The sequence below is a fragment of the Babylonia areolata genome, chromosome 7 (genome assembly GCF_041734735.1).
Source record: "Babylonia areolata isolate BAREFJ2019XMU chromosome 7, ASM4173473v1, whole genome shotgun sequence".
NCBI lineage: Eukaryota > Metazoa > Mollusca > Gastropoda > Neogastropoda > Buccinidae > Babylonia > Babylonia areolata.
In genome coordinates this window covers 39,700,361-39,724,722 of record NC_134882.1, presented here as the reverse complement: position 1 = coordinate 39,724,722, position 24,362 = coordinate 39,700,361, and the positions used below count along the sequence as shown (strand labels likewise).

Here is a 24,362-nt window from a genome sequence, read left to right as displayed (position 1 = left end):
CAACTGTTTCATTTTGTCTCTCTCAACAGACCAACTGTTTCATTTTGTCTCTCTCAACAGACCGACTGTTTCATTTTGTCACCCTTAAAAGACTGGCTGTTTCAGTTTACCTCCCTTAACAGACCAGCTGTTTCCTGTTGCCTCTCATAACAGACCAGCTGTTTCATTTTTGCCTCTCATAACAGACCGGCTGTTTCCTGTTGCCTCTCATAACAGACCAGTTGTTTCATTTTTGCCTCTCATAACAGACCGGCTGTTTCCTGTTGCCTCTCATAACAGACCGGCTGTTTCCTGTTGCCTCTCATAACAGACCAGCTGTTTCATTTTGTCTCTCTCTTAACAAATGCAGTTTCATTTTTGCCTCTCATAACAGACCAGCTGTTTCATTTTGCCTCTCTTCAGGGATGTCTAATTTTCATTTTGCTCCTCTCTTGATTAAATTGACCTGCGATTTCATTCTGCCACACCACGCCCTCTTTTTGTGAACTTGTTCTCTTTCAGCCTGTCTGTCTTCCCCTCTCCCTCCCTCCCTCCCTCCCTCTCTCCCTTTCCCTCTCTCTCTCTCTCTCTCCCGCAGACCCGCCATCTCATTTAACGCACCACCCCTTACCCCCACAGCCAGCTCCCCACCCCATTTGAGTTCTCTGTTGCCATCCTCCCTGCAAACACCCCTTGATGTTGAAGTGAGTTTGTTTAGTGTTGTTGGTTGGGTGAAAAAAGCAACGAATTGTCAGCACGTGTGTGTGTGTGTGTGTGTGTGTGTGTTCTGTTTGCAGGAGCTGCAAGCAATCCCAGGACCCTCCCGCCCCACAACCAAGCAGCCTCAGAGCACTGTGGATTGCCCTGACGCCCCCTTCTCCTGGGATCTTCACTGAAACGCGGCCACAGCAAAATAACGTCTGCCACCCAGATTTCAAACAACCACTGCATCAACAACACACTAATTTGATGTGCGTCTCTCTTGGGGCGTTTCTTCAGCGAAGTTAGAATTCAGCTGGCAGCGGAGGCAGAGAAAAAAACAACAAACTAAGAAGAATTTAGAGGCATTCCTTTAGATTGCCCGAGCAGAGTGGAGAACAATCAGCAAAGAGACAGCGCAGGAAGGAATTCCGGCAGTGATATCGATGGTTATATAACGAAAGGCTGCAACGTTTGAAGAGAGCACAGAGAGAGAGAGGATGGCAAGCAGGCAGTGACTTTGTGTTGTTGGTGCAAAGCACTGACGCGGAGCGGGGCTTGCTGTGTGTGTGGAAACCAGTGCTACCTCCCCTCCCACCCTCCCTCACCCTCTCCTACCCCCCTCTCCTCCCCTCCCCTCCCCTCCCCTCCCCTAGTGGCACGGTCACTTCACTTACACATGAAATCCGACCGGCTCCCCGTGCCACAAAAGTCGATCGATTTCTGCTGCTGCTAACTTATTTCGCCGCGTTGTTGTTGCTGCTGTAGCTGATGTGTTTGTCGCCTTTTTCGTCTCGGCCATCGCCTGCTTCTGCTGCTGCTGCTGCTGCTGCTGCTTGCTTCGACGTCAAGAGGACAGTGGTGGTGGTGGTGGTTAGTGTGCCAGAGCTGAACGTGCATTGTCTTAGATGCTGTTGGAACGGAACTAAAGTATATGCCTTGTGAGGGAGACACAGTGCGTGTGCGAGAGCGTGTGTGAGGGGACACTGTGAACGGAGTCCACCGTTTGGTGACAGCTGTTCGCACTTGGCCTCAACATCTAAACCCGACACTGCTGCCGCTTTGCTGCTACTGCTGCTGCTGCAGCTGGAGAAACAACCTGGTCACATATCTTCACATTTCTAGTGAACCACCTGTTTGGGTGGGGAGAAAAAAATAGTTGAAGCGTTTGGAAGAAGCTATCAGAGGGTTTGGCGTGTCAGCGTGGAGAGAAGTGAGAAGGAGGAAGCAGAGTGGAAGAGAAGGGACGTGACCAGAGAGTGCAGGAGAAGGCAAGAGACAAGTGGAAAGAGAAGTGGAGAGAGACAGCAGAGAGTGTGCGTGAAGGAGAAGGCAAGAGACAAGTGGAAAGAGACAAGAAAGAGTGTGCGTGAAGGAGAAGGCAAGAGACAAGGGGAAAGAGACAAGAAAGAGTGTGTGTGAAGGAGAGAGAGAGAGAGGGAGGGAGGGGCAGGCAGTGAAGTGAGGGCAGAGCAGCAGCACGCTGAGGTAATCAGTCCCGTGTCAAGTGTCACTCACCACGTCACAACAGCTCACTGCGCTTGGAGAGCTCTGGCCAGTCAAGGGCACTGGAGGGATATGATCCATCATCCATCGCCGCCTGTTTGCCTCTCTCCCCCCCACCGCCACTGATCACCACCCCCTACCATCGATCAGCACTCATATCACACTTTGTGGTCCCCCCTGTGCCGGTGTGTCAATGCACAACAATTCATGACTGCCACCTTTCATCTGTAGGTCTGACAACAGTTTGGTTTTTATATAAATGTATACATATATCTTTTTTTTTCAAATATTATTTCTGGTGATCGAACTGGCGGATCTTTTCACCTGCTGACCTACATTTGGAGAGTGGTGTGACATCTTGTTAGTGCAGTCTGTGTCACAAAGTGTTGGTGTTCATTAGGTTTCACAGGTGTAGTATTTGGTGCATTGATTCCCAGCAATACAAAAACCGCGCACTATTTCTAAAATTCAAAACTTTGACCTAAAAAAAAAAATAATCGCTTGGTATTGTTTTTATCAAACTTTGGTGTTCGACGAGTGGTTTTGATCTACGTTTTACGTGAAAGAATTCAGTGCCGTTTTTTGTTTGTTTGTTCGTTGTTTTTTTTGTTGTTTTTTTACCCCGTTTTTTTCTTTCTCATAGCACCGAGTACATTCATCAAGCCAACAAGCACTAAGCCCGATTGTTGACTGAAGACTGCACTTTATTATGCCTTGTTCTCTGCCAGCTTCACCATCTGTTTCACTCTGTGCCCACTGACAGCGGACTGATCTGCCCCTCGCTGTGATCACCTCACTATGTCTGCCGAGGCCAACTCTGTCGACCACACCACTCCAATGGTGAACAGCCCCCCCTCTCAGATGACAGAACAGCCTTCCAAGATGGCAGACGACACTGCTCAGAAGGTGGATCACCCCATTAAGACGACGGACAGCGCCACTCAGATAGTAGACCACCCCACTCAGATGGTGGAGCTGAACGTTGGGGGAGTGCTGTACACCACCAGCAGAGACACACTCCTCAAGGTCCCAGACTCCCTCCTGGCTTCCGCCTTCTCCGACTCCTCCGTCTCCCAACTGGTGCGAGACTCTAAGGGCAAGATCTTCATTGACCGGGATGGCGTCCTCTTCCGCTACGTTCTCGACTACCTGCGCAACTTCAAGCTGGTGCTGCCCGAGAACTTTCACGAGCGAGAGCGGTTGAAGCAGGAGGCGGAGTACTTCCGACTACCCGACCTGATGAGCTCCCTAACGGTGGCGCCCAAGGCGGGGCACCGGGCATCCCTCAGCGCCTACCACACCGTGGCGGGAACAGCCAACACCGTCCTGTCCCCCATCTCGGGCAGGACACCCGGCTTCATCACGCTGGGCTACCGGGGGACCTTCGCCTTCGGGCGGGACGGGCTGGCCGACGTGAAGTTCCGCAAGCTGAGCCGCATCATCGTGTGCGGCAAGGTGTCGCTGTGTCGGGAGGTCTTCAAGGACACGCTCAATGAGAGCCGCGACCCGGACCGGGGCGAGATGGACCGCTACACCAGCCGCTTCTTCCTGAAGCACACCTTCCTGGAGCAGGCCTTGGACATGCTGCAGGAGGAGGGTTTCGGCCTGGTGGGATGCTGCGGCACCAGCACCAGCGGCGTGGGGGAGGTCAAGCCGGGGCTGGACACAGAGGAGGCCAAGTGGCAACACTACAATGAGTTCATCTTTGAGAGACGTTAACCTTGCCACTGCCACTCCTTTTGGCCGCTCATCTCTCTCTCCTCACTTCCCCAGGTGTGGGGAAGTACTGGACGTGTTAAGTTTGCCACCCAGCCAAGGAGAGAAAGGTGTGAAAAGAAATGATAATAACAATAAAAGCAAACAAAAAGCAACAACAAACACGTGAAGGGTCTTATAGTGACCGTGGCTTGGTCTGTATGGACTGAACAGTCAATTTCTGGACCAACAAGCGAGCTGGTGGAGAAAACAAGGACAAGAGGTGAACGATTCTGAAAGCTCATTGAACCGATTTGTGTGATTTGAGTGGGGTCAAAAAGTCCTCGTCTAAAATTACCAGTCGTGGAGTCGTCTGCTCACTGGTGTGCAGGTGTGACTGGAAGAAGTTACACAATGTGACACACCACAAAAAAATAGACATAAACTGAGAGATAGTGAAACATGTCTTTGTTTAAACAGCTGACTGGATTCAACAACATCTGCAAATGTACGTCTTATTTTCAGTTTTCGTCTGTGTTAAGAGCAGCTCTGTTTGCAACGCTTTTGCAATCTATACTGCAGTATGTGTTGGGGTAGTCTAGTGTCTGTGTAGTGTAGCAAGAGATTCTGAGCTAAGATGTGAATACTGAAAGTGAAGTCCACCCCAGAGACGGTTTTGGCCTGAAGAGTTGAGTTTTACATTGAGCCATTGCTATGTTCACAAGCGGTAGATTCATAATGATCATAAATGAATAATATAGCTAAGATTTTCAAGATTAAAAAAAAAAAGAATGAAACTTTTATTCAAGACTATTCTTTGCAGAATTATCAGTTGAAAATGATAATATTATTTGTGCATCATTGTTTGTGTGCGGTGCCCTTGTGTGTGGGTGGTATGGGTGCAGGTGTGTGCACATGGGTGTGTGTATACGCGTGTAGACATTGCGAGTGTGTATCCGTACTTAAGCTTGACCGCGTATGTTTGGGTGTGGGTGTTTAAGTGGCTGTGTCTGCGAGTACATTTATGTTGGGTGGGAGATGTGTGTGGTGGTGTGGTGGCAAAAAAGCGAGATCCTGCACACCCGCACTGCACTACTGATGCTAAAGTAAAACTTACTGTAACGAAAACTCTACAGAAGAACATACGTATGTAACTGAGGGAGGAGGGGGCGAAGTCTACAGAATAGCACGAAGGGGGAAGGGAGTGCGACTGATGTGGGGGAGGGGACGCACGTGTGTGTGTGTGTGTGTGTGTGTGTGTGTGTGTGTTGGAGCGGGGGAAATAAGGGTATCGTTAAGGCTTACATACCACTTATCGTGCGCAGGAATTTCCTTCAGCGATATGAAAGGCACTGCACTGGCTTACACAGAAAGCAAACAGTAACTGTATGCATGCATGTCTGTGAATGTGTGTTAAGTGTGTTGTGTGTGTGTGTGTGTGTGTGTGTGTGTGTGTGTGTGTGTGTTCGTTTTTTGGTTAACGTCTTCTGACTTTCAGTGATGTCAGACGAGGGTAGGGAAAAAAAAAATCGGGAAAGTGAAAAATCACTGTTTACAAACGCATCTGTGTGTGTGTGTGTGTGTGTGTGTGTGTGTGTGTGTGTGTGCCACGGTGAGTGTGTATGTGGAGGGGGCTAGGGGGGAAGAGGCGGGGGGTGGGGAGGGGGTTGGGGGGGCCTGGGGGCGGTGGGGGCGTTGTCTGTGTGCGTAAGATAATGATAATAATTGGGTTAGGGTTTCTTTTATAAAAATAGAATATATAGTTTAATAATAATAATAATAAAAAAAAACTCTGTATAATATATAGTTTAATAAAAGATCAGGAATATGGTAATTTAACATATGGCAAGTTAATTTGTGACTGACTGTCTTGCGAGCACTACATATTATGCAAGAAACATTGCCGACATACTTTGTCTCAAAACAGTGTATCTTCCAACTGCATATCAAAGAAATAATTTGCTGTTTATGGAAATTTGCCAACGGTTTCCAATGGAAACATTCGTTTTCTTTATTTCTTTATGTAACTCAGAGTTACCAGTCTTTTTTCCCCCTGTTTTTTCTTCTTTTTTTGTGTCTTTTTTCCTTTGAGTTGAAAATTTAACCATTGAACTCTTTCAACCATGGTGTAATATTCCTGTAGTGACAGCGGAATATTTAAATCACATTTTCATGGATAGTTAATCCTTCTTTTTTAGCCAAAATGTCAGTCTTTTCATTTTAGCAAAAACCGCTGTGTGTGTGTGTGTGTGTGTGTGTGTGTGTGTGTGTGTGTGTGTGTGTGTGTTATTTTGTTTATGTGAGTGTGTGTGTGTCATTGTGTATGTGTGTGTGTGTGTGTGTGTGTTCGAGCGATAGTAATTCGATGAGAGGACAACACGGTAACTGACGTCATCAGCAACAGGAACCGGATGTGTCATCTGACCCGCACGTCCGCATGATATCACTCTTCCTGTTTGTTTGCTGATTGATCGAATGTATCTAGCTATTCTTTTATTTATTTATTCAATTATTTCTTTATTTCCTTATTTATTTATCTGTCTGTCCATTCGTTTATTTATTTTTCATATTTTGGAATCATTTATCTATCTTTTTATTATTTTGTTGGTTTATCGTCTACGTTTTTTTTTTTAGACACTTTTTCTATTTTGTTGTTATTCAGTTGCTGTTATCTTATTTGCTTCTCCGTTTATGCAGTTATCTTTCCTGCTTTGTTTATCAGTCATTCATTACTTGCCCTCTTCTACACGACAGCCGCGTTTGTGTTAAATGAAAAATAAGACAGTGGAAAAATCTGGTGACAGCATTCATTTCTGACCTCAGTATTAGGTGACGGTGGCATGACCAAACTGTCAACACTGACGTTTCACAGAGGTCTTACTGCAAACACTGGTGTCTATCACAGCTGCATAAACAATCGTCTTAAACCGTGTGTGTGGGTGTGGGTGTGTGTGTGGGTGTGTGTGTACCGGTAATGGGTGTGAATGTACCTGCTATTGCCGACTGTTTTTAACAGTACCATGGGGATTTTTCACCAGGCCTGGGCAGAGTGGAGAAGTGCAGACAAGAAAAATGAATGACCCCGTGGTTTAATAAATATTGAGCAGCAGCCTAGTAAGAAGAAACTCTTTTGAAAAAGTCCCAGGTTTGAATCTTTCACAGCACAGCGCGAATTCACGCCTGTGGAAAGTAATAGCTACTTTTTTCTTCTTCTTCTTTTTTTTTTTTTTTTTTTTAAGACAATACGGTGCAATACAAAACAGCATGGTACAAGAAACATATTTTTGCTTGTTTCCCTTTTCACAGTTAAGTGATCGTCAGACGATTATACCCCTCCACTCACACATGTGCGCCTGTTTGACGGGGCAGGGGACGTTCATCGAATATTCCTCCACCCCCATCTCTTCATCACGCCCCCCTTATCTCTCTCTCCGCCCCCTCCCCTCCCACCACCCCCATATTCATCCCCGGGGTTTCGTTTGTCCTCCTCCCTGAACAGATGGTGATTACTGGGCAGTATAACGTAACAAACAAAAGCTTATTCAACCCTTTTAGGAGCCCTGTGGGAGCAGCTGGCAGAACAACGAACTGTCTCTCTGCCGTGAGTGACTGGAAAGCGAGGGGTGGGGGGGGTGGTTGGAGGACGACGGAGTGGCGGTGGAAGATTGGGGGGGGGGGGGGGGGGGGGGGGGGGGGTTAGGTCTTCAGCTCAATACTACTTCTAAAATGTCACACGTGTTAACAGCCCGCTTTTAGTTGGAAAGCATGGCGTCAAAGCAAGCCACTTTCTCCCAAAGTCAGAATCTAATGAATTGTAAAGCACAGGCCACACACACACACACACACACACACATACACACACACACACACACACACACATAATATTATGCAAGCAAGCGCACACACATCCATACACACACACACACACACACACACACACACACAAACACCACACACACAACCACCACACACACACACACACACAAACACCACACACGTGCGCCCGACAAGGAAACAGGATCTCCAGAGTTTGAGCGCTCACTTCCCCCATGCTCACTACTAGACCTTATGGATGGTCCTGGTGCTTATCAGTCGGATGTGACGGTGAACTTACGTTACGTGTGCAGTAAGGACTTTCCGCACTTAAAAAAAAAAAACCACCACCAAAAGACAATGACACACACACACACACACACAGCTCGAGACAGACAAGACAAGGCAGACATACATACAGAGAGAGAGAGAGGAGAGAGACAGCCGCCCGCCATGAAGCAGGGATCAGGAGAAGGGGACATAGCAAAGCAAAGCAATGATGATTACACGACAGTTGGGAGAGTAGGAGTTGTTGAGGAGGAGGGATGGGGGATAGGGGGGATGAGGGGGGGGGGGGAGGCTAAACCATCGATCGATGGGCAGCCAACCGCTGTAGGCAAGGGGGGAAGTGGGGGGGTTGGGGTGGGGGGGGGGGGGGGGGGCAGGGGGGAGGTGAGGAAGAGGAGCGCGTGTGACAGACGTTTGATCCTATTAGGGCCGGCTGTTGACAGACCTGCACAACGTTTTGGTTTGTCACCTTCCTGCCGGTCCTTTCATCATCCCCTTCCTTTCTGCTCTACTCCCCTCGCCCTCCCCGCCCACCCTCCCTTGCCCCCCTTTTTTTTTTCTGTGATGGGAGCTAACTGACAATGTTCAACTGGCTTTCTTACCTCCCCTCCCTCCCGCTGCCCTTTGATTGTGGTGGGACTTAATTGACAACGTTCAACTTGCTTTCTCACTACCCCCCCCCCCCCACCACCACCCCCAACCCACCCCCACCCCCTTACCCTTTTACTCTATGGTGAGAGCTAATGCACAATGTTCAACTTCCTATCTTGCCCCCCCCTTTCCCCCCCCCCTCCTTGACGTTTTTCTATGATGGGAGCTAATGCACAATGTTCAACTTCCTATCTTCCCCCCCCCCCTCCCCCCCCCCTTGACGTTTTTCTATGATGGGAGCTAATGGACAATGTTCAACTTTGCTATCTTGCCCCCCCCCCCCCCCCCCCCCGCCCCCTTGACGTTTTTCTATGATGGGAGCTAATGCACAATGTTCAACTTCCTATCTTGCCCCCCCCCCCTCCCCTCCCCCCCCTTGACGTTTTTCTATGATGGGAGCATATGCACAATGTTCAACTTCCTATCTTGCCCCCCCCCCCTCCCCCCCCCCCCCTTGACGTTTTCTATGACGTGAGTTAATGGACAAGGTTCAACTTTGCTATCTTGCCCCCCCCCCACCCCCCACCCCCTTGACGTATTCTATGATATGAGCTAATGGACAAGGTTCAACTTTGCTATCTTGCCCCCCCCCCCCCCCCCCCCGCCCCCTTGACGTTTTCTATGATGTGAGCTAATGGACAAGGTTCAACTTTGCTATCTTGCCCCCCCCCTTGATGTTTTCTATGATGGGAGCTAAAGGACAATGTTCAACTTGCTTTCCCACTCGCCCCCTTCCCCCCCTCCCTCTTGTCCTTTTCTATGATGGGAGCCAGTTGACAATGTTCAACTTGCTTTCTTACCCCCCTTGACAATTTCTATGGTGGTAGCCAATTGACAAGCTTTCTCACTCCCCCCCCCTCTCCCTCATGTCCTTTTCTATGGTGGTAGCCAATTGACAAGCTTTCTCACTCCCCCCCCCCTCTCCCTCATGTCCTTTTCTATGATGGGAGCCAATTGACAAGCTTTCTCACCCCCCCCCCCTCCCTCATGTCCTTTTCTGTGATGGGAGCCAATTGACAAGCTTTCTCACTCCCCCCCCCCTCCTTCATGTCCTTTTCTGTGATGGGAGCCAATTGACAAGCTTTCTCACTCCCCCCCCCCCGTCCCTAATGTCCTTTTCTATGATGGGAGCCAATTGACAAGCTTTCTCACTCCCCCCCCCCCCCCCCCCCTCATGTCCTTTTCTATGATGGGAGCCAATTGACAAGCTTTCTCACTCCCCCCCCCCCCCCTCATGTCCTTTTCTATGATGGGAGCCAATTGACAAGCTTTCTCACCCCCCCCCCCCCCTCCCTCATGTCCTTTTCTGTGATGGGAGCCAATTGACAAGCTTTCTCACTCCCCCCCCCCCCTCCCTCATGTCCTTTTCTATGATGGGAGCCAATTGACAAGCTTTCTCACTCCCCCCCCTCATGTCCTTTTCTATGATGGGAGCCAATTGACAAGCTTTCTCACTCCCCCCCCCCCCTCATGTCCTTTTCTATGATGGGAGCCAATTGACAAGCTTTCTCACTCCCCCCCCCCCCATGTCCTTTTCTATGATGGGAGCCAATTGACAAGCTTTCTCACTCCCCCCCCCCATGTCCTTTTCTATGATGGGAGCCAATTGACAAGCTTTCTCACTCCCCCCCCCTCCCTCATGTCCTTTTCTATGATGGGAGCCAATTGACAAGCTTTCTCACTCCCCCCCCCATGTCCTTTTCTATGATGGGAGCCAATTGACAAGCTTTCTCACTCCCCCCCCCTCCCTCATGTCCTTTTCTATGATGGGAGCCAATTGACAAGCTTTCTCACTCCCCCCCCACTCCCTCATGTCCTTTTCTATGATGGGAGCCAATTGACAAGCTTTCCCGCTCCCCCCCCTCCCTCATGTCCTTTTCTATGATGGGAGCCAATTGACAAGCTTTCCCACTCCCCCCCCCTCCCTCATGTCCTTTTCTATGATGGGAGCCAATTGACAAGCTTTCTCACTCCCCCTCCCCCCTCCCTCATGTCCTTTTCTATGATGGGAGCCAATTGCCAATGTTCAACTTGCTTTCTTACCCCCCTTGACGATTTCTATGGTGGGAGCCAATTGGCAAGCTTTCTCACTCCCCCCCTTGTCCTTTTCTATGGTGGGAGATATTTGACAATGTTCAGCTTGCTTTCTTTCCCCCACCCCACCCCCACCCTTTTCTATGGTGGGAGCTAATTAAACTATGCTGAACGCATTTTGCCCTCCACCCTTTGCCCAAAACAAACAAAATGATGTGGCATGCTTTTTGTCGTGGTTTGTTAGTTCGAAACACTTATCTTTAAAGTAGTGTGTGTGTGTGTGTGTGTGAGGGAGAGAAAGAGAGACAGAGAGAGAGAGAATGTGTTTGCTCTATCGTTATTCATTTTCACATATGTACACTAAAAAGTGATCTTGGATGAAAGGAAGAACAGAAGAGAGAAGAAGGAAGAGGTAAAGAGAAAAGAAAAGGAGAGAGAGAGAGGGAGGGAGGGAGAGGGGGGAGAGAGGGAGATAGAGAGCGTGAGAGAGAGAGAGCATTTCGATACTTTATGCTAGTCTGACACAATAATTTTAATCAAGTTAATATATATTTGTATTTGTATTTCTTTTTATCACCAGCAGATTTCTCTGTGTGAAATTCGGGCTGCTCTCCCCATGGAGAGCGCGTCGCTACACTACAGCGCCACCCATTTTTTTTGTTGTTTTTTTCCTGCGTGCAGTTTTATTTGTTTTGCTTTTTTTCCTATCGAAGTGGATGTTTCTACAGAATTTTGCCAGGAACAACCCTTTTGTTGCCGTGGGTTCTTTTACGTGTACTAAGTGCATGCTGCACATGGGACCAGGGTTTATCGTCTCATCCGAATGACTAGCGTCCAGAAAAACCACTCAAGGTGGGGGAGAAAATATTGGCGGCTGAGCCGTGATTCGAACCAGCGCGCTCAAATTATCTCGCTTCCTAGGCGGACGCGTTACCTCTAGGCCATCACTCCACTATATGAAAAATATTCAACAAAAAAAAGAGAAAAGATTACCAACAACGCAATGAAGACGAAGCGAGCTGAAGGACGTTGGGGATCTGATCTATCAGCGATACCGGGTACTGTAACCTATGACCATGACTTGTGGCATCATGACTATACACACATCCGTATACCGATGCTGAGCTTGGTTTTGAAGGCATTCAGTCAGGTAAATGTGCTAACATTGCCGAAACAAACTTCAGTGCAGCATGGAGTGGTGTGAGGTGTATGAATGTGTGTGCATTTGTCTGTATGTGCGTGTGTGTGTAAGTGTGTGTGTGTACTGTGTGCTGTGTGTGTGGTGTGTGTGTGTGTGTGTGTGTACTGTGTGTGTATACACGTACACACACATAAGCTCGCGCGCACGAACGTAAATGCTGCGATGTGAATATATAATTTGATGAATCGAGACACTGATTTGTGAAGGATTTATCATTTGGTGACATTATAATAGCATTATCTATTTCAGTTCTTGTACTTGATTATCTGATATTATGAAAGATGTAAAACTGAATACAGTTCTGAATTTGAAATGTATTGCCTCAGAGTAAAACTGAATTCAGTTCTGATTTTGAAAAGTATTGCCTCAGAGTAAACCTGAATTCAGCTCTGATTTTGAAAAGTATTGCCTCAGACTGATATAGTTGGGTTTCTTTGTACGTACAGCACACACTGCAATATTATTCTCACACTGCAATGCAATATCATTCTCACACTGCAATATTATTCTCACCTTTTTTTTTTTTTTTTTTCATTTCTCCACCTTCCAGAACGTGAAAGTAGAAACACTTTGCTCGTTGTTTTCAGTATATAGAATTTGGACACATTGTGTATTGTTTGTTGTTCACGGTTTGCAGCTTTCTGCCAGGCTGCGCTGCACATATTCAGTGAGACTAAACTGGCTTTGGTAACCTTTCAACATGAGCGGAGTGGTGGGAGAAAATCTGGTGTATTTTGACACCGTTCTTCTTTGCCTGCACTGGTATCTATAACAACCTTTTGGTCGGGAGGTATTGGTGGTGGATCGACTGTGTTTAAACAGGGTGATGGAGGTTTTTGGTGTTTTTTTTTTGGTTTTTTTTTTTGGTTTTTTTTTCCTGCACTGTCATATTTTTTTTGTGCACAACTTTTGTTTTGTAAACGACGAAGCGTTCGCTCAAAAAAGACAGCAGCACACACACAAAAAAGAACGTGCTTTGTGTTTCAATCGTCTCATCTTTAACGGAGGTAACTTGTAACGCATCATTTCTCAGTCTGTTGCCGGTAAACTTCTTTTATATCGAATTTGACGATTTTATCAAAATCTTTTCGCGGGTGGGAGGGAGGGAGGGAGGAGGGGGGACAGGAGGGAGGGGGGTTATGGACAGGGAACACTTTTCGCAGCCAACACCTCTCTGGTGATTCGAGACTGGTGCATTAGAATGTGATTTTTTTTTTTTTCCTTGGTTGATGATGTTGATGTGCGGAAAATTATGCTCGCACGCACGTTGTGCAGTTCGTCGCTTGCTGATTACATACAATTGATCCCGATGTACATACATGTTACCAAACCCCACCAGACACTTAGGTCAGGTGTTCTCCGTCTCAGCCCTGTCTGACTCTCCCCAGCATCATCATCCTTGCTGCTGTGCATCAGTCAGACATGTCATCAGTCCCCCCCCCCCCCAAACCCCCTCCCATCCCCCCCCCGCCCCTCCGCCCCCAGCCCCCCATCTTTGTCCGTAGAAATATGTAGTGCCTATGATTTGACTTCTTTCAGTTCAGCAGTGGTACATGTGTGTGCGTGTTGAACTGGATTTGTTTTTGTATAAAAATTCTTTGGCTGTATCACACAATCACTGATCGTCCCTTCAGTGTGATTCCCATTGAAACTTGAACTGTCTGTCTGTCTCTCTCTCTCTCTCTCTCTCCCTGTGTGTGTGTGTGTGTGTGTGTGTGCGCGCGCTCGCGTGTGTGTGCGTGTCTTCAAGGTACTGTACTTGCATAAAAATGTTATTTCCCAAACTGTAACATTAGTTGTATCAACGAAGTGGCCATGATCCTTTTTTTTTTTCTTTTTTTCTTTTTTTTTTTTTCTTTCTTGTCTGTTTCACGAGTCGTTGCCTTTCTTTTCTTTTCTTTCTTTTCTTTTCTTGTCTTTTCTTTTTGTGCTTGGTTTCTGTGGTTTCATCATTCATGGGTTTAGCTCTCACCTAGCTGTATGTACAGTTACCCCCCTGATGCTGTGTGACACCACTGGTAAGGAGTAGCGATGCTGATCTGAAGTAGTTAGTGGCATCTTTTCACTGTGCAGATGGAAAACGGATGATGAATTTTGACTGGGAGTGAATAAAATATATATTGGGATTTACATGCGGTTGTGCGTGCATGTCAGTGGCGAAAGCGAGCGAGTCAGGAGAATGGAAGGGGGTGGTCCGATGCCCTGGGTGATTTAGGTTCAGCTGTGACTGTCTGAAAGAGACATTGCTGACTGGTGAAACTAGTGTCTCCTCCCTCTGTGAAGTGTCCGTGTGTCTGTGAAGTGTCTATGTCTCTGTGAAGTGTCTATGTCTCTGTGAGTATCTATGTCTCTGTGAAGTGTTCATGTCTCTGTGAAGTGTCCGTGTGTCTGTGAAGTGTCCATGTCTCTGTGAAGTGTCCATGTCAGTGTGAAGTGTCAATGTCTGAAGTGTCCATGTTTGAAGTGTCCACGTCTCTGTGAGTGTCCATGTGTCTGTGAAGTGTCCATGTGTCTGTGAGTGTCCATGTCTCTGTGAAGTGTCCATGTCTCTGTGAAGTGTCCATGTCTGAAGTGTCCATGTCTGAAGTGTCCGTGTGTCTGTGAAGTGTCCATGTCTGAAGTGTCCATGTCTCTGTGAGTGTCTATGTCTTTGTGAAGTGTCCATGTCCATGTCTCTGTGAAGTGTCCGTGTCCATGTCCATATCTCTGTGAAGTGTCCATGTCTGAAGTGTCTATGTCTTTGTGAAGTGTCCATGTCCATGTCTCTGTGAAGTGTCCGTGTCCATGTCCATGTCTCTGTGAAGTGTCCATGTCCATGTCTCTGTGAAGTGTCCATGTCTGAAGTGTCTGTATCTGAAGTGTCCATGTCTCTGTGAAGTGTCCGTGTCTGAAGTGTTCATGTCTGAAGTGTCCATGTCTCTGTGAAGTGTCCATGTCTCTGTGAAGTGTCCATGTCTCTGTGAAGTGTCCATGTCTCTGTGAAGTGTCCATGTCTCTGTGAAGTGTCCATGTCAGTGTGAAGTGTCCATGTCTCTGTGAAGTGTCCATGTCTCTGTGAAGTGTCCATGTCAGTGTGAAGTGTCCATGTCTCTGTGAAGTGTCCATGTCAGTGTGAAGTGTCCATGTCTCTGTGAAGTGTCCATGTCAGTGTGAAGTGTCTATGTCTCTGTGAAGTGTGAAGTGTCCATGTCAGTGTGAAGTGTCCATGTCTCTGTGAAGTGTCCATGTCAGTGTGAAGTGTCCATGTCAGTGTGAAGTGTCCATGTCTCTGTGAAGTGTCCATGTCTCTGTAAAGTGTCCATGTCAGTGTAAAGTGTCCATGTCTCTGTGAAGTGTCCATGTCAGTGTAAAGTGTCCTTGTCAGTGTAAAGTGTCCATGTCTCTGTGAAGTGTCCATGTCTCTGTGAAGTGTCCATGTCAGTGTAAAGTGTCAATGTCAGTGTAAAGTGTCAGTGTGAAGTGTCCATGTCTCTGTGAAGTGTCCATGTCAGTGTGAAGTGTCTATGTCTCTGTGAAGTGTGAAGTGTCCATGTCAGTGTGAAGTGTCAATGTCAGTGTAAAGTGTCTTTGTCTCTCTGAAGTGTCCATTTTGAAGTGACCATGTCAGGTTGAAGTGACCATGTCAGGTTGAAGTGGCCAAGTCAGTGTCCTTGCCGGCGTGAAATGCAGATAGTGTGAAGTGTCCTTTTCACAAGGAAGTGTCCGTTTCATTGTGAAGTGTCAACGTCAGTGTGAGGGGCTTTTTGCGGCACTTTTTTGTCTTTTTTTTATTTTATTTTATTTTTTTTTAGTGACTTAGAATTGTGTATGTCATTGGCAAATGTTTACAATAACAGGTAGTATACTGAGGAGAATGTCTATGACGAATTTCGGAAATGTCAATGACGGTTAGATTTTTTTTCTTTTCTTTTCGGGACATATTACTGAACGTTGGTTTTCGGTTTGAAATTTCCATTCCTTCCAGAAGAGATCTCTTGTAGACAGAGTACTGAACTACTGAACGTTAATTGTAAAGTATACTTAAGGAGGGTTTCATATTTCATGTATTCAGCTTCAAGAAACGCTGTTGCCGCGAATACTGACCAAAATCCTAGTCCAGAACAACAAGGTTATCATTTTTTTTTTTTTTTTTTTAATTATTAGTGCGTGAACTTCGTTGGGCACATGCACTGACGTTGTTTCAGCACAGCAAGGACCCAAAGAGCACACACTGAATCAGACAACCCCGCGAAGAGAGCTGTTGTGATTGGTCAGTTTCGGGAAGAAAACTAGCTCACTCCGGACGATGGAACGCTATGGCGTTCCTGACATGAGGTAGCGTTTTAGACGATGGAACGCTATAGCGTTTTCGACATTTAAAATTTTTTTCCACGTTTTCCTCATGGGGTAGCATACTAATCCCAGCTACACCGGTCATTGTGAACGTGTCGAGGGTAGAATGGAAAGTTTCTTCATGAGATTTCCTAACAACACACTCCACAGCGAGCCAGTGAGTTACCTTACACGACAAGCTAATCTGCATTCGTATCGAAACCGGCGACACAGGCGATACAAGTGGAACTTGGTGGAGCAAACTAGATCACGACAGCGGCTTTTACCACTGCTGAATTGATTGAAATGCTTCAAACTGAAGGTTTCGACATCGACGAGGATGATGAAGACGTTGAATAAAGTATCTGCAGTGAAGAAATCAACCAGCAAGAAGGTACTGATAGTGACTCAGCTTCTGAGAGCAGTGAAGAGGGAGGGGGGGGGGGGGGGTGCGGTCACACGACGTGTGGAGAGGGGTCAGTGGGACAAGTACAGAGAGTTTCATTCAGTTACTTTTGTTTTGTATTTTTTGTGATTTTTTTTTTTTTTTTATTCCTAACCCTAACAAATGGGTCGTCTGTAGGGAAAAGCAAGGGAGAGAACTATTCGTCCGGAGTGAGCTAGTAGAGCAGTTGGTACAGCCCTGGGTTGGGAAGTGGGGGTGGGGGTGAAACCATCAGATAGTGATATATATTTGATATATGTGGCGTGAAGGTGGTGAGAAGAAAGTGAGCCAAACGCAGCAAAAGCGACATATTCCTCTTGACAACAGCAGCATCAACAACAACAACAAAGAAGTGTCGCCATACAAATGCGTGTCAGTCAGAGCAGTCTGTTACTGATGACCGTTTCAGTGATTGACCGTATCATGCCACAGGGGAATTATTAGGTCCGGGGAGTGTTGTCACTGGGGAACGTTTAGGACAGTGTGTAGTATTCTCACTGGGCGGGGGGGAAGGGGGGTGCTTATTGCAACGTGCGGTATCGTCACCGGATAATGTTTATGACAGTGTGTAAGGTCTTCAATGTACAATATATATATAAAACACAATGTTTAGAATCGTCATTGGGGTGGGGAGGGGATGGAGGGGGGGGGGGGGTTATGACAGTGTAAAATGTCGTCACCCGTAAATGTTGGTGACGTCGTGTAGTGTCGTCACCGAGGCATTGTTTATTACAGCGTGTTGTGTCGTCACTGGAGAATGTTTAATACAGTGTGTAGTGTCGTCACTAGGGAATGTTTAATACAGTGTGTAGTGTCGTCACTAGGGAATGTTTAATACAGTGTGTAGTGTCGTCACTAGGGAATGTTTATGACCTCATGTAGTGTCACTGGGGATTGTTTATCACAACGTGTAGTAACGTCACTGGGGTATGCTTATGGCAGCGTGTACTAATGTCACTGGGGAATGTTTATCACAGCGTGTAGTAACGTCACTGGGGTATGCTTATGGCAGCGTGTACTAATGTCACTGGGGAATGTTTATGACAGCGTGTACTAACGTCACAGTAGACTTTATGATAGCGTGTAGTAACGTCACTGGTGAATGTTTATGACAGCGTGTACTAACGTCACTGGGGGAATGTTTATGACAGCGTGTACTAACGTCACTGGGGAATGTTTATCACAGCGTTTAGTAACGTCACTGGGGGAATGTTTATGGCAGCGTGTAGCAACGTCACTGGGGAATGTTTATGACAGCGTGTAGTAACGTCACTGGGGAATGTTTATCACAGCGTTTAGTAACGTCACTGGGGAATGTTTATGACAGCGTTTAGTAACGTCACTGGGGAATGTTTATCACAGCGTTTAGTAACGTCACTGGGGAATGTTTATGGCAGCGTGTAGCAACGTCACTGGGGAATGTTTATCACAGCGTGTAGTAACGTCACTGGGGAATGTTTATCACAGCGTGTAGTAACGTCACTGGGGGAATGTTTATGGCAGCGTGTAGCAACGTCACTGGGGAATGTTTATCACAGCGTTTAGTAACGTCACTGGGGGAATGTTTATGGCAGCGTGTAGCAACGTCACTGGGGAATGTTTATGACAGCGTGTAGTAACGTCACTGGGGAATGTTTATCACAGCGTGTAGTAACGTCACTGGGGAATGTTTATCACAGCGTTTAGTAACGTCACTGGGGGAATGTTTATGGCAGCGTGTAGCAACGTCACTGGGGAATGTTTATGACAGCGTGTAGTAACGTCACTGGGGAATGTTTATCACAGCGTGTAGTAACGTCACTGGGGAATGTTTATCACAGCGTGTAGTAACGTCACTGGGGGAATGTTTATGGCAGCGTGTAGCAACGTCACTGGGGAATGTTTATCACAGCGTGTAGTAACGTCACTGGGGAATGTTTATCACAGCGTGTAGTAACGTCACTGGGGAATGTTTATCACAGCGTGTAGTAATGTCACTGGGGAATGTTTATCACAGCGTGTAGTAATGTCACTGGGGAATGTTTATCACAGCGTGTAGTAATGTCACTGGGGAATGTTTATGGCAGCGTGTAGCAACGTCACTGGGGAATGTTTATCACAGCGTGTAGTAACGTCACTGGGGAATGTTTATCACAGCGTGTAGTAACGTCACTGGGGAATGTTTATCACAGCGTGTAGTAATGTCACTGGGGAATGTTTATCACAGCGTGTAGTAATGTCACTGGGGAATGTTTATCACAGCGTGTAGTAATGTCACTGGGGAATGTTTATGGCAGCGTGTAGCAACGTCACTGGGGAATGTTTATCACAGCGTTTAGTAACGTCACTGGGGAATGTTTATCACAGCGTTTAGTAACGTCACTGGGGAATGTTTATCACAGCGTGTAGTAATGTCACTGGGGAATGTTTATGATAGCGTGCAGTAACGTCACTGGGAAAATGTTTATGACAGCGTGTACCAACATCACTGGGGAAAGTTTATGACTGTGCGCAAAAGTCGTCACTGTTGAATATTTCTGACAGGCGCTCTCACCGAGATTCGAACCCGGGACCCGCAGATTGAAAGTCCAACGCTGTAACCACTCGGCTATTGCGCCCATATGTAAGCGGCATGGAGACCGGACACCGACAGTTTCCCGTGGGCTGCCGGACTGAGACTCTGGCAGACGAACTGAACCCGGGTACCGTTGTATACGGGGGACTCGGAAAATGTGTGTCTTCATGCTTTACATTTATTTGCTTATTTATCATCATTGTTGTCTTATTTATTTATCTATTTATTTATTTATTAATTATTATTATTATTATTACCCCTTTTTTATATTATAATTATTATTTATTTATTTATTTACTTATTTATGTACGCTTATCTATTATTTATTCACCTTTTTTTTTTCCTCAAGGCCTGACGAAGCGCGTTGGGTTACGCTGCTGGTCAGGCACCTGCTTGGCAGATGTGGTGTAGCGTATATGGATTTGACCGAACGCAGTGACGCCTCACTGAGCTACTGAAACTGAAACTGAAACTGACTCGGAATGAGTAACTTTAGGGAAATGACTCAGTATGACGTAATGTAGATAATGGGGCAACAAAAAGAGAGGGGGAAAGGAAAAAGAAAGAAAAGAAAAGTGATGAGGAGATAACAAGCTTAAAAAAAATGACTTCCTTATAATCATTTTATTTGAAACTTTCGAACTAATTGTGAAAAAAACTTAAAAAGAAAGGTTTCCTTGTTACTATTTTTGCTTTCTTGTTATTGTTTTGAAAACAAGTAAATAATCAATTATAATTATATTATATTCTCTGCAGTCATTAATTTGTCATTATATTTTTGCCTCGGTTTTTTTTTGTTTGTTTGTTTTTTGTTTGTTTTTTTTGTTTGTTTTTTTTTGTTTGGTTTTTTAGCGTTCATGAAACTTTTGATGAATGAGTCAGGGTCAGTGTTTTGATCTCTCTCTCTCTCACACACACACACACACACACACACACACACACACACATACATAGACACACACACACACTGACACCACACACACACACACACACACACACACACACTTTCTACACTAAACATGACATCCAAACACTCCCATACCCCCACCCCCTCCACACACACATCGACACACAGACACACACACAGACACACACACACACACACACACCACAACACATACACGCTTTTCGACATGACATAAAAACCGGTAAGCAGAATCGAACTACTCATCCATCCCGCCCTGAAATCATCTCGTTTTAAACTGATTAAAGGAGAAGGCATGTCTGGCAGCAAGCCCCACTTGTGGCACTTCTGGCGCTGGCTGAGAGAAAAACAACAGCTGCACGTGCTTCCCCGTTCTGTCACGTCTTGAAGGGAACACAACTCACTGTGTTCAGCCACATGCGGGGAGAGAGGAGGACAGTGTTGGGGGGGAGGGGGGGGGGTTACAGAGTCGGGGGGGGGGGGGGGGGAGGGAGAAGAAAAGGGGACGATCCTGGGTTGGGAGGGGGGGGGGGAGGAAAGAGAAGGTGGAGGTGGGTGGGGTGGGGTGGGGTGGGGGGAAGATTTGGCTAACAGAGAGAAAGGGGGAAAGTGGGTATGGAGAGGGAGTGACGGACAGATAGCGATGAAATATCCATGGGTTTCTCCATTCCCTCATAGGCAGTCACTGCACTCTTCTCAAAAAAATATATATCTTACCTGGGACAGAGAAGGGTGAGAGGGGAAAGCGAGAGAGTGTCAGTGAAAGACAGACAGTAACAGACAGACAGACAGACAGACAAGACAAATAGGTAGAGTGGCTGACAGACAAGCTGACTGACTGACACAGAAGAGAAGGGGAGGAGATACCGACACAAAGACAGGAACACTGATTCCTCATGATGGAATATCATCAGGCATTGCACTCTCTGTTTCATCATAGGTAGGTAGCCTATGGACTCTTCAAACAATGATTTTACCTGCGACGCATTTCCCGCCTCTGGTGGTCAGGGCGGTTATCGGCCGACTGCAACAGTCATCATCTTCGAGCGTCGGTCTCCCAATATTTGATTCTTCGACGGGCGCAATAGCCGAGTGGTTAAAGCGTTGGACTGTCAATCTGAGGGTCCCGGGTTCGAATCACGGTGCCGGCGCCTGGTGGGTAAAGGGTGGAGATTTTTACGATCTCCTAGGTCAACATATGTGCAGACCTGCTAGTGCCTGAACCCCCTTCGTGTGTATATGCAAGCACAAGATCAAATACGCACGTTAAAGATCCTGTAATCCATGTCAGCGTTCGGTGGGTTATGGAAACAAGAACATACCCAGCATGCACACCCCCGAAAACGGAGTATGGCTCCCTACATGGCGGGGTAAAAACGGTCATACACGTAAAGGCCCACTCGTGTGCACACGGGTGAACGCAGAAGCAGAAGATTCTTCAATTACACCAGCTGGAAATTGTCCTTCTGCATGGGGATAGCTTGCCAAAACTACGTAACAGAGAGACAGACAAACCAAAACAGACACACAAATACACCCACGCACACCTCTCCTCTTAAAAAACAACAACAAAAAACACCCCAGTTATCAGCGTTATGAAAACCAGCAGGATATTTTGGGGGTTGACGGAAAAGGACAGCGAAATCCTCAGTTCTAACAAAGTGAATGAAGACTGTCAGGCAGACACTGCATAATCTTTTCTGACCGCGCACTGCATGTGCCAAGTCAGTCATACCATTTTCACAGCCACACACCACAAGGGAAAACACGGTAACGATCTGAAGTAAAACACTGCACTGATAACAATGCCGTTGAGTGGGAAACACAAACTGAGCGCTAAAACCTTAATATCAGATATGCTGCAATAATGCCAGACCACAGAAACGGCATCAAGTCATGGACGGAGACAGCGCGCACGAGGTTCGTCGTTCATCAGTTTCACGCCGAGCCCAGCACCACCACACACACAGCTGTATCCAGGCCTGATCAGAGAACCCCGTCACAAAACCGACGAACCATCAAAACACACAACCACCTCCAGCACCACAAAAATCCTACAATACCCAGAACAAGAATACTGGGAAAAAAAAACCCCATTAAACCAAAAGGAAAAGGGCTTTGAGGGGAAATGTTCACAATTACAGTTACGTGTATATGTCACGGTTTTTAATCCCAGATAATGCGTTTACCGTGCGTCATTCCAGCACATTTCGCACTTGAAGATATTTCAGTTTCAGTTTTCAGATATGGGGAGGTGTCAAAACATGCGGACTGATCCATATGTGCTACATTATATCTGCTGTAAAAGCCAACAACAACAACAACAACAAACAAACAGGGTTTAGCTGCCTGCTCCACTTCAAGACTAATAAGTAAAAGACGCCTCAAGGAATGACATGATTATACATAACATAGTACGAAAACTTTTATTTAAAGAAAAACAGAAAACAACATTACCCCCGCCCACACGCCCCCCGGTCCAACCCCCCCTGTCCCCCCCCCCCCCCCCCATAAAAAAAAGAAAACAAGAAAAGAAAAGAGAAACACTGACTAAAAAGCCACTGAGTAATTAAAAATATCCAACAAGGAAGAAAAACACGTAAAAAAACCCAAAGGACCGTCTATGAAGTCCGTATGCCACCAACCCAACTGCACACCAGTACCAAGCCTCCAAGCCTACAGACAGGACTGGGAAAGGATGACGTCCTTCATCAGACGGGCTGGACTGACACTGTGAAGAGGAGAAGAAGAAGAAGAAAAGAAGCAGAAGGAGAAGAAGAAAGAGAAGAAGGAGAAAGAGTAGAAGCAGAAGAAGAAAGATAAGAAGAAGAAGAAGAGGAAGAAGAAAGAGAAGAAGAAGGAGAAAAGAAGGAGAAGAAAGAGAAGAAGGAGAAGAAGAAGAAGGAGAAAGAGAAGAAGGAGAAAAGAAGAAGAAGAAAGAGAAGAGGAAGAAGAAGAAGAAAGAGAAGAAGAAGAAAGAGAAGAAGAAGAGAAGAAGAAAGAGAAGAAGAGGAAGCAGAAGAAGAAGAAGAAAGAGGAGAAGAAGAAAGAGAAGAAGAAGGAGAAAGAGTAGAAGCAGAAGAAGAAAGAGAAGAAGAAGAAGAGGAAGAAGAAAGAGAAGAAGAAAGAAGAAGAAGAAAAACTTGATGATGATGATGATGATGATGATGAGGCCCGTAGAGGAACACACACACACACACACACACACACACACACACACACACACACACACACACACACCCCCCGCCAAAAAAAAAAAAAAAAATGCAGGAGTTCCAGAATACATACAGGTGAACAGACCGGAAGGGCACGGAATGAGAAAGGAAGAGGTGGCAGAAAGGAAAAGAAAGAAAAAAAGAAAGAAAAGAAGAAGAAAAAAAAAAAAAAAAGGACGAAAGCTGAAGGAACAGTAGAACAGAGCAGATTCCTGACACACAATTTCCTGGCAGGCTGCAGGTTATTCTTGAAAAGCCCCTGGCATCCATCTCCCCCCCCCCCCCCCCCACGGCAGTTGGTGGAGCGGGGGAAGGAAGAGTGGTCGGGTTGAGTTGAGTGGGGGAGGAGGGGGGGGAGTGTGGTTGGCAATATGCGTGATAATTATATGGACTTAAAATTGATAAAGGGTTCATGCATACAAAAAAAAAACATAAGAATAATAATAATAATAAGCGGCAGTCTAATTGGGTTAGGTTCCACCCACACACACTCACACGTGCGTGCACACACACACACACACACACACACACACACACACACACACACACACACACACACACACACGGAGAGAGAGAGAACAAAGAAAAAGGAAGAGAGAGGGGTATAAACATTTGAGACAGACAGACAAACAGCGACAGAGAGAGAGAGAGAGAGAGAGATCAGAGAAGAAGAAAAGAATGAATACAACACAAAGAGACAATAAAACATGATACGAGCAATGAGATAGAAAGGAAGGCAGATAGACAGATAGATAGATAGATAGATAGAAACGCACACACACATTCATACACAGATAGATAGATAGAAACACAAACATAGATAGAAACACACACACATTCATACATAGATAGATAGATAGGCAGATAGACAGACAGATGGACTGATAGATAGAAAGAAAGAAACACAAACATAGACAGAAACAAACACACACATAGATAGATAGATCGATAGTTTGAAACACACACACACACACACACACACACACACACACACACACACAAACACAAACACAAACACACACACAACACACACACACACCCATTAC

General features: G+C 46.2%; 1 protein-coding gene across 2 annotated transcripts in view; it reads left to right on the top strand.

The window, feature by feature from the left end:
• Positions 1 to 5,289, top strand: part of LOC143284027 (BTB/POZ domain-containing protein KCTD12-like) — a 55,321-nt gene extending 50,032 nt beyond the window's left edge. For both annotated transcript variants that reach the window (XM_076590588.1, XM_076590589.1), the window contains one exon: positions 777 to 5,289. In XM_076590588.1, coding sequence (XP_076446703.1) covers positions 2,983 to 3,903 — 921 coding nt within the window. In that variant the 5' untranslated portion in view covers positions 777 to 2,982 and the 3' untranslated portion in view covers positions 3,904 to 5,289. The remainder of the gene's footprint in view (positions 1 to 776) is intronic.
• Positions 5,290 to 24,362: the final 19,073 nt, after the last annotated feature.